Source organism: Protopterus annectens, chromosome 5.part1, assembly GCF_019279795.1.
Source record: "Protopterus annectens isolate FY-2018-M chromosome 5.part1, PAN1.0, whole genome shotgun sequence".
NCBI classification, from domain to species: domain Eukaryota; kingdom Metazoa; phylum Chordata; order Ceratodontiformes; family Protopteridae; genus Protopterus; species Protopterus annectens.
Genome location: NC_056736.1, coordinates 710883073 through 710898992, shown reverse-complemented (window position 1 = coordinate 710898992; position 15920 = coordinate 710883073). Strand labels below are relative to the sequence as shown.

General features: G+C 40.8%; 1 protein-coding gene across 2 annotated transcripts in view; it reads right to left on the bottom strand.

The window, feature by feature from the left end:
• Positions 1–15920, bottom strand: part of INTS4 (integrator complex subunit 4) — a 1189969-nt gene that overhangs the window by 268617 nt on the left and 905432 nt on the right. For both annotated transcript variants that reach the window (XM_044073339.1, XM_044073340.1), the window contains exon 18: positions 5542–5672. In XM_044073339.1, coding sequence (XP_043929274.1) covers positions 5542–5672 — 131 coding nt within the window. The remainder of the gene's footprint in view (positions 1–5541; positions 5673–15920) is intronic.

Here is a 15920-nt window from a genome sequence, read left to right as displayed (position 1 = left end):
TGTCAGTCAAAGAATATATAGTAGTTCATGCAAATCCAGCCTTCTTTTTAACCACATTCCTCCTCTGCATGTATTGTTCACATAATTTCCATTTTTCCTATGTAATTTGCTCCTACCCTTTTCTAAAGATCCCAATTCTAGTTGTTTTATCTTTGTTACTATATTCACTACTTCTAGTAAAGTTGGTTTAGACTTTGATTTCCATTTTCTATTAATTGCTTTTATGGCAGCCACCATAATTAGACTCAGCAAGGCCTTACCATGTTTAGGCAATTCTGATTCTGTAACACAGCTCAAAAAATAATTTCTTTAGTTACACCAAACTGCTCACCCAATATCTCTGGCATACCAGTCTGCAGGGAATCTTTACAGTCTGCAAACTCATTACACTCCCAGAAAATATGTTCCCAGTCACCTCTTTCTTCCCCATCACATCTCCAACATTTGCTGAATACTTGAGGAAAAATTATTTGGAGTATACTTGGGGTATAAAAATACTCATGTAAACCGTTCCAATTAAAGGATCCTACTTTTTCTAGACTTTGTTGCATATTTGGGAGACATACATATAGCCACCCGTTATTTCTTTGTGAATTGCTTATCCATTCTCTCTTCCCAGTTCTTTCTAACCTCCTCTGACTGATTCTTATATTTATGAAATATTTTGTATGCTCTACTAATTATTCCTTTTTTGACAGTGGCTTCTGTTCTAGATTCTACTGAAAACTCTACCAGTGCTGGTCTTTTGCTTCGGATCCCCCTATTTCTTTCTGTTTGCCCTCTCTTGCCTATTGTCTGTATCCCTAATTGCAGTCATCCCTATCAGCAGAATCTCCTTTCTCGTATTTCCTAGAATACTTTCTTCTGCTTTATGAATATAATATTCTGCATGGTTATTGTTATTTTCCTTAAAGATCTGCATCCAAAACCCCAGTCACTCCCTGTTTATTGAGCTCCTTCTTCCCGGTTTCATCATCATCCCTTTCCGCTTTGAATTGCAGGTTTCTGCTTGTGCTATGTATAAGAGGCTTAACTGTGTAGCTCTGAAATACCCCTTCTAATCAGGTAATCCCAATTCCCCTGTTCTACTGGAAGAAGCATCTTATCCCGCTTGACTCTTGCCGTCTTCCCTTCTCACATAAAATCCTTTGGCTCTTTATTAATAGTTATCCACAACTTCTCCTCTGGTTGATAAAAATATGCCTGGCCTGTGTCTAAAACTAAAGGGTCTAAAAACATTTTAACTGCTTATACCTTGCTAAATATATCTGCACAACAGAACTTGCAATTTCTCAGTTTTTGTATTACCTTTTGGCTAATCACTCCCCACATATCCTTAGCTGCCACACCAGAATCATTTTTAATCCATACTCCTGGGTGGTGCTGCGGTAGCGTTGTCGCCTCACAGTAAGACATTGTCCTGTTCGATTCTCAGTTAAAGCGTCTTCTGTGTGGAGACATGCGTGAATGAGCGTACCTTCGTTGAAGGTTGTGCGTCAGAGCTGGCAACTCGGCACGTAAAAATCTACTGCCAATCATTAGCGGACTGCAGTTCCGCTGTGGCGACCCCTAACCGGGAAAAGCCAAAAGACACAACAACAACAACTCCTAAGTACTTCATTTTATCATGCCCCCATAAATATGGATAATGCTGAACCAATTTGTGTGGGGGTACATAATTTACAGCTCTTGCCTTTGTTTTAGCTTCATTAATTTTGCATCCCAGAAAGATATGAAAATGCCTCAAAATGTTCCACAACACTGAAATGTCCTTTTCTGGTTTTATCAGGTATAAAACAATATAATCAACAAACACAGCCAGCTTTTCTTGGCTACCATAACAATTATATCCTTGAATTTCTGAGTCTCTTATTTTCTTTGCTAGTCGTTCTAAACATGGTGCAAATAACATAGGTGAAATAGGACACCACTGCTTGACAGGCTAGTAGCCTCTTTTCAGGGGAGTCGCAAGGTGGTATTTATACCACGAGGAGAAATTTGGCTAGGGCATTACGGAACTTCCTCTACTCTTTTTGAGAGGTACTGTGGGATCTCTTACATCCACCTGAGCTGCCACCAACTCAGGCAAATGAGTTTAACACATCATCCAAAGGACAGCACACTCAGGAGTGCAGCACCCCACCTTATGCTGTACTGCACTGTTGGCAACTGATCTACCTAGTGTGGGGACAGAACCCACAACCTTCTGCACCAAAGGAGTGTGTGCAATCTGTTGCGTCACTGTCACTGTTGAGTGAAAGCTGGATGTAAAACCAATCAACCTGACAAACAAGAGCTATGACTTGCCACTCTCAGTGTAGGTTCACTGACAGGATACAGCTTGGAAGGAGCTGGCATGATGGTTAAGAGGAAGCTGGACATCCCATGTATCCAGGAGGCAAGCTGGAGGGGCATCACACACATGCCACTTGGCTTGGGATCCACAGTCTATTACTCATGAGGAGGATGGACTAGAAATGGTGTGGGAATTATGGTGAGAAAGTGGATTTAGAAGGCAGTGAGGGTGTCATCAGAATTAGTGACAAACTCATGGAAATCAGACTTCAGTGTAAGGAAACGACACTATTCATAATCTCAGACTCCGCCCCACAGCAGGGCTGTAACAGTGAGGAAAAGAGCATATTTAGACAGCAGGTGCAGGACCTACTAGATAAAGCAGAACAACAGGAACTGACATTGATAATGGGTGACCTGTATCCGCACACTAGGACACACAGAATAGGATATGAGGACTGCCTGTGTCCACATGGATGGGGCAACAGGAATAAAGGAGAGGCCATTCTCGACTTCTGTTTGGCAAATACTGTGAGAGTGGCCAAAACATGGTTCAGCAAGAGACACAGAGTCACAAGATCACATACAGGAGTGGCCAACATGCAACAGAGGTAGATTTCCTCCTAGTAAGGTAAGGGCATTGCAGCAGAATCAATGATTGCAAAGTGAAACAGTCAGCCCACAGCATAAACCACTGGTTGCCACAGTCAGCTGTAATCAGTGGTCAGAGAAGGCTCTAAGGTCAACAGAGGCTGGGCTGAAAACCTGTAAGATGACTGGAGAGAAAGCACAGGAATTACTCAGGGCTCTAGCACCTCAGGAAGATGTGGAAACAGGTGGAGTTGAAAAAGAATGGCAGATCCTCAAAGCAGCATGTGTGAGGATTACAGAACAGATATGTGGCCAAGGCAGCTATAGAAATAATGTATAATTGGAAAGCTAGTGGTGGAATACAGAAATTCAGTATGTCATCAAAAGGAGTGCAGGAAAAAGTGGGACATAAAAAAGATGGACCAGGCTAAGAAGGGATACCGGTTGGCTAACATGGAGGCTAGGAGTGGAGTTGGAATAGCAAAGAATATGGCATCAGAGGCCCTCTATCAGCTTCAGGAAAGTGACTCTGTAGATGGCACAAAGAAACTATCAGGTTGAAAGGAAAAGACAGAAAGATAAAGAAGATAGTTAGGCACCCTTCATAAGGGATGCCAGCAACAACCTGCTCACCAGTCCACAGGAAATCAAAGGCAGATGGAAGGAGTACCTGTAGCAGATTCTGACTGAAGAAAATCTCACAGAAGCTGTACTGCCCCAGATACAGCCTATGATAAAAGAGGAGTCGTCCAACCCTAGATGTAGTAAGAACAGCAATAAGGAAAATGAAGACAGGAGAATCATCAGGCTAAGATGGGGTTACAGCAGATACAATCAAGTGGCAGTATGGAGAAAAAAATATATCCAAGATGACTGGAGAATAAACCTACTAGTGCCAGTGTACAAGAACAGAAGGGACATCCACAAACTCCTGTCACACTGCATGAAAGTCCTGAGAGTGACTCGTGGAAGAATGTGCAGAGTAGTAGAAAGTGAGATGGGAGATGAGCAGTTCAGACTCAAATCAAGATGCAGCACAAATGACCTGATGTTTGCAGTGAGGCAGATAGTTGAGAAGAAGCTAAAAATGAGAAACAGTCCAACAGGGCATTCCTAGACATGGAGAAAGCATATGACAAGGTCCTAAAGAAAGCTGTTTTGGGCAGTCCCAGAAGCATTGGTAGACTTAGTGCAGGCTATGTACAAGTACCCAATAACTCAAGTGTGAACAGTATTCGGTCTCACAGAGGAGTCCCTAGTGGGAGTAGGTGTGCATCAGGGTTCAGCTCTGATCCTTCTGCTGTCGACCTTGGTGATGGACTACATTAACAAACAGGTTGGAGAGGAAAAATTTAGCAATGTTAATGTATGCAGATGATGTGTCATTACAGGCAGACTAAGCAAGAACATCAGTGAAGGACAGAGGAATGGAATGCAAAACTAAAGGCACATGGGATAAAACTGAGTACAAACAGGCCAGTTGTAATGGCAACAAGTGGGGGAAATCAGAAGAAGGTGAAAACTGAGATAGAAAGGGTAAACAGTGAAAGAGCTTAACAGCTTCAAATATCTGGGAAGGGTGGTTGAGGATAAGGGAAGCCTGAATGAAGAGGTCAAATCTAGAATTAAAGGGGCTGTAAACAACTGGCACAGAGTGTTAGGAGGAGTGTATGGCAGAAGACTGACAAAGAAACAGAAAAGAAAGGTGCATAAAACAGTGGTGCGGCCAGTACTACTGTATGGTAGAGAATTTGGGTAGTAAAAAAACAGCCGTTAAGAAAATTAGAAGTGATGGAGATGAAGTGCCTGAGATGAGTGGTAGGATGTCTTTCGGCTTTTTCCAGTTAGGGGTCGCCACAGCGGATCACCGGGGCGCTATTGACTGGCAGTGGATTTTTATTGTGTCGAGTTGCCAGCCTGGAGCACAACCTTCACAGAAGGCACACACACACACTCACGCACCTACCTGCATGTCTTTAAAGTTGACTTGACCGCTAGGAGAGATTGACCGCAGGGAAGACATGCAGACTCCACACAGAAGACGCTCCAGCCAAGAATCGAACCGGAGAGACTCTTGCTGTGAGGCGACAATGCTAACACTGTAGAAAACAAGATGTAGTGAACATCAGAGCAGAAGCCAAAGTAGCTCCAAATGCAGAGAAGGTAGAGAGACCAGATTATGGTGGTTTGAGCACATGTACAGAAAAGCAGAAGACAATCTGGCGAAGAAGATTTGGGACAGACAGAAAGTAGGCAAGAGGAAACAAGAGCATCCAGCAAACATATGGATGGACTGTGTGAGAGACCTGCGACAGTCAAGCATGACTATTAAAGAAGGTAGGAGAGTGGCATTGAATCAAGATAGATGGAGTCAGCTGACACAACAACCTGATTGTAGAAAATGGGAAAAAGGGGTTGATGATGACTGAGGTTATATTCATATTGACGAAGGAAAATTTAGCCAGGGCAATGGAAAAATTCCCAGATCCTTTTTTTTTTTTTTTTTTTTTAAGTACACTGGAATCTTTTACATTCAAATGGGCTACCATCAACTCAGGCAGGGCAGATTTTAATGTCTCATCTGAAAGGACAAAATATAACACATATACAGATATGCACACACTACTCAAGTATTCTATCACAGAATGCTCTTACCCTCTGCTAGTACACGCTGTCAGGATAAGCTGCAAGGCCATAGCCTGTAGCCGCATGTGGTGAACCTTGGCCACTTGGGTGTTCTCTAGCCCAGCATACATGAACTCCATTTTGTATGTTTCTTCCAAAATCTGGAAAAAAAACATATACTGAATAAATCAACACAGATGGGATGCATAAGACAGTTTATGCTATGCCTTTCACTTACTCGGTCAAAACCTAGGCTAAATATCTAGTGAGTGGGATAAATCAAAAGTGGAGTTTAAAATAGCAGAGAGATATGGGAAAGAAGAAATCAGAGTTATTTAGAGGAGTTGGCAAAGGCTGAAGTATTGCAGAATAAAGGGAATCTCACAGAACAAGAGGAGTAGTAACTGCAGAGTACTAAAGGGAAATTTAGGGAATACTTGGATAATAAGCACAACTTCAGAAAGGTTGCCATTACCACAGCCAGTGCAATGTATAGACACAGGCAATTAGAAACTAAATGTTCCCTCAAAACATCCTCTGTAACTTTACCCAGTACTTAAAGTTACATAGCCACATGACTTCAGTCGTACATAGCCTAGCTGTAGTTTTTACCCCTACAGCATCCAAGGCCAATAACCCTTTATTGATGGGCCCTTAATAACCCAAGATGCCACCTAAATAGTCTGAAACATGACCTTTTCGGACCACTGGAGTCACTGTTTTATCACAGCCTCCTGAACTTTGCGCCACATGAATGGAGATCTGTGACAGTCATCCCGCTGCACAAAGGTGGGCCATCAATGGACTCTGGGAACTACAGACAAATACGCTTGATTAGTCTCATATGCAAAACCTTGCAAAGAATTATCAAGGAAATGATTAATGAGGAAATAGAAAACCTTCAAACACTATTGAGACAATTGAAGGATCTCTCTGTAAATTACTTCAAAGACTTTAAAACTGATGAGGAAATGTTAACTACTTGTTCAAACTTATGGTTAACTCTTAGACAAGATATCAAATTTATTACCTCTACAAGTGAACTGATAAAAGAGCTGAAATACCAAAACCAAATACTTTTGTCAAAATATTGGAAGGATAAAATACCATTGATAGAAGATAACAAAATACTAAAGGCAATTAACTTAACAATAAAATCAGTTTCTCTTCAAAAATTAATATTTACACAATTGATGATATTTAATAATGCCAACTATACACGCCTTAGCTTGCATAAATTCAACTCGAAAAACTCGCCCAAATGTCCATACTGTAAAGATCAAACGGCGGACCTCTTGCACATGTTCTGGAGCTGTAAATGTATTTACAAACTTTGGAATTCCTTAAAAATTCAACTACAAAAGATGGGATATCAACATTCTACACTTTCTTGGGAATTTATACTACATATTCCTCCTAGTAATTTGAATAAAACTCAAATGATTATACTTATGAATATTTTTTTATTAATGAAACTTTATATAGCTACAAATTGGTTGACTCCATTTCAAACTTCGTGGGAAAACTTTAAAGGTTTAGCCATGAAACATATTCTAGCACATAAACTTTTAATTAAGGATAATAAAAGGAATATTAATAACCCGAAGGTGTGGGAACAAATTTTCAACATTATATTAGCTTAATATACCGAACTCAGCTCAACCCCAGGACAGGCATACTTGATGTGAAAGTTGGTAAGAACAATTCATTTTAATGACAGTAGATTTTTTTTTAACTCTTGTCATTACATGTTCCTTTCTTTTTTCTTTTTTCTTGATTTTGTTTAACGGATGGAAGCATTTATGTAAATAATGTACATACTTTGTAGTATGGGTATTACTAGCTTAATTTGGGTATTATTTGTATTTCTTTTCCTTTGCTGTTTTCTTTGTTGTATGGAAAATTGGTAAAATAATAAAGATTTATTATGGGAAAAAAAAAGAAAACCTTCAAACACTGGATTTAACCCAGTTCGGTTTCATCAAGGTCAGATCATGCTTAGTCAACTTGGTGGACTTCTTTGAGGTCAACAAGGTAATGCGCGAGGGCAAAAAGGTGCATACTGCCAACTTTCACCTGGGCAAGATATCTGATGCAATACCCAACTCCGGCACTGCAAACTAACAGATATAGGCATAAACCCTATGTTATGTGCTGGATAGAAAACCGTTTTTCAGACAGGATCCAAGAAGTTAGGATAGGGGAGAACATCTCCACAGAGAGACCAGTCACGACTCTGTGCTGGATCCGCTTCTTTTTTACATCTACCTCGGAAGTCAAGGCCTCTAGCTGACCAAATCTGCAGATGACTGCAAACTAGAAGCAGTCACAGAATCCCCCTCAAGACACTAGCATCCTACAGAAAGGACTAACAGACAAATAATGTGTGCCAAAGCCATGGCTTAAAACTCAGTGCCAAGAAATACATAATAGTACCTTTTAGGAGTCAGCCACCCTAAAAAATGACCTCATCGATAACACATTCGTAAAGGTAAAACCAGCAAGTCAGATATTTGGGTATGTATGTAGACAGTAACCTGTGTTTTGATCAACATGTGTCTAAGACAGTAAGGAAATCATTCTAGGTTGCTGATCTTATACGCAAGGATAGGTTGCTGAACTTATACGCAAGGAAGTCATCATCCCACTGTATTCATCTCTCATCAGGCCCATCACTGAGTACAACGCCCCCTTCGATATGTATGTGACCAGGCACATGCAACAACTGGAATGTCCAGATAGGTTCCTCTGAAAAAGAATACAGAGCTTAGGCAGCATCTTCTATGCAGATTGACTCAAAGCTCTATCTCTATACTCTCTTTCCTATAGAGTGACAGGTGAGAAGAAAATCATGGCAAAAATTAGGAAGTGTAGCACCTGGCAGGATAAAAGCACTCTCAAGCCAAACAAACAACTCAGAGGACAAATAACATCTACCAAAGTCAAATTTGAGGTAAATCTGGCCTCCCAGGACAAGAATAAGGACAACCACAAGGCATTCTTGTCTGCAACTTCAAAGGCCATAAACAATTGTGTGTTGAGATTGTTGTTAATGGAGCCACCTATACAGAGTCAGATGATAAAGTAAACCTATTGGACCTACTGGGAGATAAATTCAGCTCTAACTTTATCCCTCTCTCTCCCCTCAATCTCCCCTCAGGAAATACCACCAAATATAACTTTCCCTACTATACCTAGGAGACACGTCCTCAATGCTCTCTCTCAGGCCAAGAACACTGCATTGATGGTCTCAGACAATATCCCAGGATGCCTTTTAAATAGTATGAAACTTGACCTATCAAGCCCTCTGGAATTGCAATTTAACTGTAGCCTCCAAAAAGGCTTTGTGCCTCATGAAGGGAGAACAACAGTTATCCTTCTGCACAAAGGTGTGCCATCTACAGGCCTTGGAAACTACAGACCCAAAAGTCTCAATAGTTTCATAGGCAAAGCCATGAAAAGCATCATCACAGAAATGAACAATACTAACATAGGAAACCTCCAAACACTGGACCCAACCCAATTTAGTTTCAACAAGCGCAAGTCATGTGTACTCAACCTGGTGGACTTCTTTGAGAAGCTCACCAATGCAAAGGATGAGGGCCAAACAGTTCACACTGCCTACCCTGACCTGGCCAAGGCATTTGACAAAATACCTCACTTGGGCATTGTTAAACTCAAGAGGTTAGGTGTAAACCCTCACAAACAGAACCCAGGAAGTTAGAATTGTAGAGTCCACCTCTAGAAAGAAGCCAGCCACAAGCACAGTCCCTCAGGGATCAGTCCTGGGACCTCTCATTTTCGCATTTACTTCTCTGAAGTTAAGGATGTTTTCCAGGAAAGGCTGACACAGATAAATAACCTGTGTCAGCCATGGACTAAAACTAAATGCCAAGAAATGCATAATAGTATTCTTCAGGAATTCATCTACCCCTGATAACTATCTTATTGACAACACATCCCTAAGAGTTGACACAGCAGTCAGGGTCATGGGGAGACGCAGACAGTGATGTATTCTTTGACCATCGTGTGTCTACAGTAGCTATGAAATCATTCTATGCTCTGCAACTTATATAAAAAGCTATGGCATCTAGGTCAAAGGAGGTCATTGTCCCATTGCACTTAGCATTTGTCAGACCTATCATTGAGTACAATGCCCCCTTTGGTATGTACCTAACCAGGCATATCCAACAATTGAAACATCCAAGAGGTTCCTTACTAAAAGAATATGGGCGTAAGTAAAATGTCCTATGCAGACCACCTCAAGGCCCTATCCCTGTATTCTGTCCTCTACAGGGTGCTGAAGGGAGATCTATGCCTGGCATACAAGGCATTATCAGACCTTACCGTAATGGATCTCCTGTATAAACATGAAATAGACAGCACCAGAATTACCTGTTCTAAAGACTTAAACCTTGATTATGATATAAATAGGACCTGCTGGAGAGAGAGGTATACATCTCAGACACTCCTCCTTTTTTTGTGGAACAGGTTCCCCATCCATGTGAAGCAGAGTTCCTCCCTAACCCAATTCAAGTGTAACTTGGACAGCTGAATGGGGAACAGGAAATGCATCCCTGGTTTAGCACCTATGTCTCTAATGGGCACAGGCAGCCTGTAAATGATTCATCTCCCGGGCCCCCTGCTTACAGTTAGCAAGGGTATGAGAACTTGTCAAAGATTTGGGATGCATGGCTAAGCTTAAAAATGCCCTGGTGGTCATTAGGCTAGTGCACACCTATAAACCTATAATCTATGCCTGGCATAGAAGGCATCCTTGGATCCCACTCTGATGGAGTTTTTGCATATTCATAGGAGATTATTAGGCTAACGGCTTAAGAGCCATTACAAGCCTAGCCATTATTACACAAATTTTACCTGATTTTTGATCCCTAAGGGCTGGAGGATAGATTAGGCTTGTGCTTATGCCTCTGAGTATTTTACAGACTGCCCCCTCTCAATAAGGGAATCTTCTCATCAGATTGACAGGTACTTGTTTTATGCATTTATTTTTCTTTTAGTAAAAAGAGGTAAGTGGGGAGGTCAGAATGATCCCTTTCAGACCCTACCAGCTTCACATACTGAAATCAGATTAACATAACATGAAAGGAAGGTATTTGCCTAATCTCAAAGATTTGCAGCACAGAGTAACTGTCCAAGCATGCACAGGACTCTAACTCAAAACAGAAGATCACATTAATAAACAAGGTAAAACAGGTAAACATTAATAAAAAGGGAAAAGTTCAAGCTTATAACTTTACCCTCTTATATGTCCCATGACTTCCTTGTCCTTCTTGCATCAGTCAGGAAGATTAATTTGCAAAATGAAGAGCATCAGAAATACTCTATCTAGGGATTTAAACTTTGCTTGTGATATAAACAGGATACGTTGGAGGGACAGGTACGTATCACCTGGGTCTAAGCACCTATGGCTCTAATTTTATTTATTTATTTATTTATTTTTATTTTACATTTGTTGACCGGGCTAGTCTAACTGGATACATGTCCATTTTCAGTAGAGGCCCGGGGAGAAAAGCTCCAACACAGACAATTACAAAAAATGTTACTACAGTACAAGAATATAACAGATGATGTTAACAAAATACCATACTTTTAACAATTTCAACACGAACACTAAAAAAAATGTATGCATTCAAATGTTTCTATATACATTAACTTAAATTACAAGATCATAGTCGGGTTATTTAAGGAGAAGTCTGAAGTTAGTACAGAAGAGTCAAAGGAGAGCAGTAACCAGTAGTAAAAAGATGGTGAGCTAGGCAGGGTAAGTACAGGGGATAACCAATGTGTTCTAAGATACAGTTTCACTTTATGTTTGAAAAGTGTTACTGAAGACAGTGATAAAAGTTCATTGGGAAGTAGCTTCCAGTTTTTCCCAACAGTGTTAGAGAACAGAGAGTCTCCTGCCAAGTTGTTGGATTTACTTGTAGAAACAAGTAGTTTATTTGATGAATGTAAGTTTTTAAGATTTTTGTTAGGGGTAATGAGGCTAGAGAGTATTGGAGTCTTGGTGGGTTGGGTAAAGGGTCTTATGGGCAATAGTAAGCTGGTGAAATTGAAGCTGATTTTGTAGCTCTAGCCATCCTAGCTGCTTTAGATTAAGACAATGGTGGGTTCTAAATGGAGTGCCAGTGGCAAATCTAGCATTATTATTGTAGGAGATTTCCAGTTTGTTGAGGTTGTTTTTTGACAGATTAGTATATATAGGTGAAGCATAGAGCAGTGTGGGGATTGAGTGTGGGCTATAGTGGTCCTAGTTAATGGTGTAAGGTAGGGTTTGATTCTCTAGAGGGACCCCAATTTCTTATTGACACTTTTTATTGTGTTGTTAATATGAGTATCAAAGTTAAGGTTGCTATCTATTGTTATTCCTAAGAGTTTGGTGGTTGGGTCAGGAGATATGAGAATGCCATTATTAGATATGACTGTAAAATCTACTGGGATGGACTTCCGGGTTGGAGTGAAAAGCAAAAGTTTTGTTTTTTGGGGGTTCAAGAGGAGGCAGCAGTGTAAAAAACATTTTTCAACTGTATTAAATGCCTTTTGGGTTAGGGACTGTAGTTCAGATGGAGAAGTGGCTGAGCACATTATTGTGGAATCTTCCACATATTGTATACATGTAGCTTGAGGAATTGCTGAGTCTAGGTTATTAATAAAAATGGAGAATAGAAGTGGGCCTAATATGGAGCCTTGAGGGACACTGAGGGAAATGGGGAGCTGGGTAGATAGATTATCCCACAGCACAGCCTGCTGTCGATTGTCTAAATATGACTGGAACCATTTTATAGTCAGTGCTTCAAGTGAAAAGGATTTGAGTATAGTTATAAGTAGCTGGTGGTTAACCATATTGAAAGCTTTGGAAAGATCAATAAAGAGTGCAGAGGAAAGAATGCTGATGTTACGGTTTTTGTTAATGCAGTCTGTAAAGGATAACAGGGCAGTGGTGGTACTATGGAATGGCCTAAATCCATGCTGACAGTTGGCAAGTAAGTTGTTTTGGATTAGGTGGTGAAGTAGGTGCCTATGGATACGTTTTTCCATTATTTTTGCCAGTGGAGAAAGTAAGGCTATGGGACGACAGTTTGAGAAGTTATTTGAGTTACCACCTTTATGTAGGAGGATAATGTTAGAGATTTTCCACATAGCTGGGATGGTGCCTTCATTTATGGTTCTGTTAATCAGTATGGAAATGGGATAGGCTATGGCTTTAGCTGCTTTTTGCAGATATTCTGCAGGTAGTTGGTCAGCTGAGAGGGTGGTTGGTTTTAGTTGTTGGAGAAGGGAGCATATGAGGGAAGTTGGAACAAATTACAACTGAAATGAAGGAAGTGAGTTAGTAGTGGAGGTTTGCAGATTTGAGATATCCGGGGATAGTTGATTGGCAAGAGATTGGATGGCCTCTGTGAAAAAGGTATTGAAGGCATTGGCAGTTTGTATGGGATTCTCAAGGTTAGAGCCTTGCGGGTTTGGTGTAATGGATTGGCCTGGGTGTAGTAGTATGTTAATGCTAGTCAAAAACTTTTGTGATCTATTTTGGTGAGTTTGCTGGAGTTGGAAGTAAAAGTTTCTTTTATCTAAGAGAATAGCTTTTTTGTATTATTTCTAAGTTGTCTAAATTTTTGTTGGTCTGTTGGGTTTTTAGTAGTACGCCATTTAGTCCAGGATTTGTTTCTAAGAAGGATTTTTTGCCTGGTTTCTTTTGAGAGCCATGGGGCAAGTTTAGTCTTATTTCAAATAGAGCGTATTGGTGCGTGGTAGTCTAGGATAGTTAAGAATGTGGAATTAAAGTATTTTACATCTTCATCATGTGGGAGGTATTTTACTGGTGACCAATTACACGCCTTAAGTTCAGTTTGGAAAAGTTCAGGATTAAAATTTTTTTGGTCCGTATTGTCCTGAAAGTACTTGGATAGGTTAGATTGATCCTATGCCTGATAATATAGGTCACTGAGTGGTCACTTAGATCATCTGAGAGGGTCCCTACTTTGTATGTCTGATGAGGATTATTTGTGAGAATCCAATCTAAGGTACTTTCTTTATTATTGGGTTTGTTAATCCTGGTTAAAGAGGTAATAGTTTGAGAAAAGCCATATAGATTAATATGGGTAGTGGGGTGTTCAGTACTACAGGACTTCCAGTCGATAATGAAGTCACCGAGGACTATAGTTTCTTGTGGGAGATTTATAGATAGCCAGTTAAGGATATCTTTGAGGGTATTTATGTTATTACCAGGAGGAAGGTTGATACAGATGATATATATGGATTTACAGGTATTAAGATGAATCTTATAGATTTCAGCATTATTGTCTAGAGGTGGTTTAAGGTCTGAAGAGGTAACTTGTAGCTCTGCTTTGTAAAGGATTGCTACCCCCCTCCCTTCCTGGCTGTGCAGTCTAGTCTCAGGATATTGTAACCCGGTGGGATGACTTCATTATCTTTAGTTGCAGGTTTTAGCCACGTTTCTGCTAGACATAGGATGTCAAATAAGTGGACATCTAGGAGAGCGTGGAGGTGCGCAACTTTGTTGTTAGTGCTATGTATATTGAGATGTGCTATAAAGACTGAGTTTGAAGGTCTGGTAGGGGTTTGTGTACTAGAGAGGTTAGGGCTATGGAGTTCAGTGGCAGGAGTATTCTTTGGGCTGGGGTTTGGATGAATGTCCCCATCACGTAAGGAGTGGAGGTGTATTCTACATATAGGATTTGGAAGCTTACAATATTGGTAAAGAGATTTCTTAGTCTTTAGATTGTTGTACCGTATGTGGGCCAGTAATGGACAGAGGCAGCCTGTAAATCCTGCCTTAACATAAATATATCCCTTAAAATAACGTCTAAGGCACATAAAAGTACAGTTCTGTAACATCTTACCATAACAGTAGATGTCCTCCTATTGCAGTACTGTTTACCACAGAGACCTCCTGCCAAGGATAGCCTAACATCCGGCCACTATACCAAAGCCTTCAGCTCCTATAGGTGTCATACATCACCCTTATGCTACCTGCGCAAGATGTAGGGCATAAAAGTGACATACGGACATAAATCCTCAGAACTGAAAAATCCCCAGGAGGGGCAGAATACCCTCAGGGACAAAAGAGGAACATGTGCATCCAGAAGGAAAAATAAAAAAAAAAAAGAAGAAGGGCTCTTGGCCAGGGCGGCAACCAGAACACATGGCAAAAGCCAGACATAGGGGGAAGGAGGGAGGGACCGAATACTGCAACAGTGAAGAGAAAGACATCAACTGTTTTGGTAAGATTGGTCGTTCCCTTGCTCCCCAGGTCCTCAATAAGACTCCCCACTGGCACAGCTATAGGGTCCAGATCTCAGCCTAGCCGGGCAAGCTAAAATCCCCAGCACCCTCTCTGTCCAACCAGTGCTTCGTGTCCCTGCCCAAGTAGCTGACACACTCACACACTTTGAGATAAGAGTTTACACAACCACACAGACATTTCTGGGTAAGGCTGGCACAGGTTCTCCAGCTGTGCCCCCTTTTACCCAGACTATTACGGTAGTAATTACTGTCACCACCCAGCTAATATGTATCAGCTACTCAAAGGCCCTTAAAAGGGTGTCCAATTATTACTGTTCAATATTATTATCCAATTGGTAGTATAGCCCAGGGCTAAAGCTATAGGAGTGGCTTTGTACAATTTTACCAAAGGCATACAAGTACTCTAAGGAGCTTAAATTATCTCTACACAAACCAGCCATAGTTAAAAGGTTTTAAAATATTTAATAATAGATAATTAAAACCACAAGACAATACCTTCTACTACTCAGTCAGTGCTAGTCAAGAGAGTTCAGAGATCACACAGAAATACTTAAAATAAATCAGTAGTACAGTTCTGACATCACAGAAAACCACTTAGTCTAAACTTTCTAATTCCTAGCTATTGCTAGAAGAAAACATACTTCTAAAATAACTTACTTATAGAGCAAGGCAGAGTGCTGTGAGTTGGATAGTCAAGGCAAAATGCTTAATAATCTCTGTCTCTCACTGTTTAAATTGCTATTGCAGTTCTGATAAACATACATCATCTCTATTGCACTTTCCTGGAGTTCCCAGGCTGACAGAAAAGTACAGTTTTGTACCTACCATAAATGTACATGTTCGAGTGGTTATGCTGCTGCAGTCATCACACTTGGGTTATCCTGCCATCAGGCGGTCCCACGGTCGGCCTGAATTCCAAAGCCTTGGTCCGGCGTCGGTTGTCGTCGCTTCTTCCCTGATGTCAGTGCGGCAGGGGTATAAAAGAGGCAGCCAACGCCATTTTCTTCAGTTTTTCTTGCCCCAGATGTCAGGTGCCCCAAACTAAGAAGGCAAAATAAGAAGCTTGCAAAAACATACCTTAGTGCTAAACAATGGTACTAGTTGTAAGCAAATACACC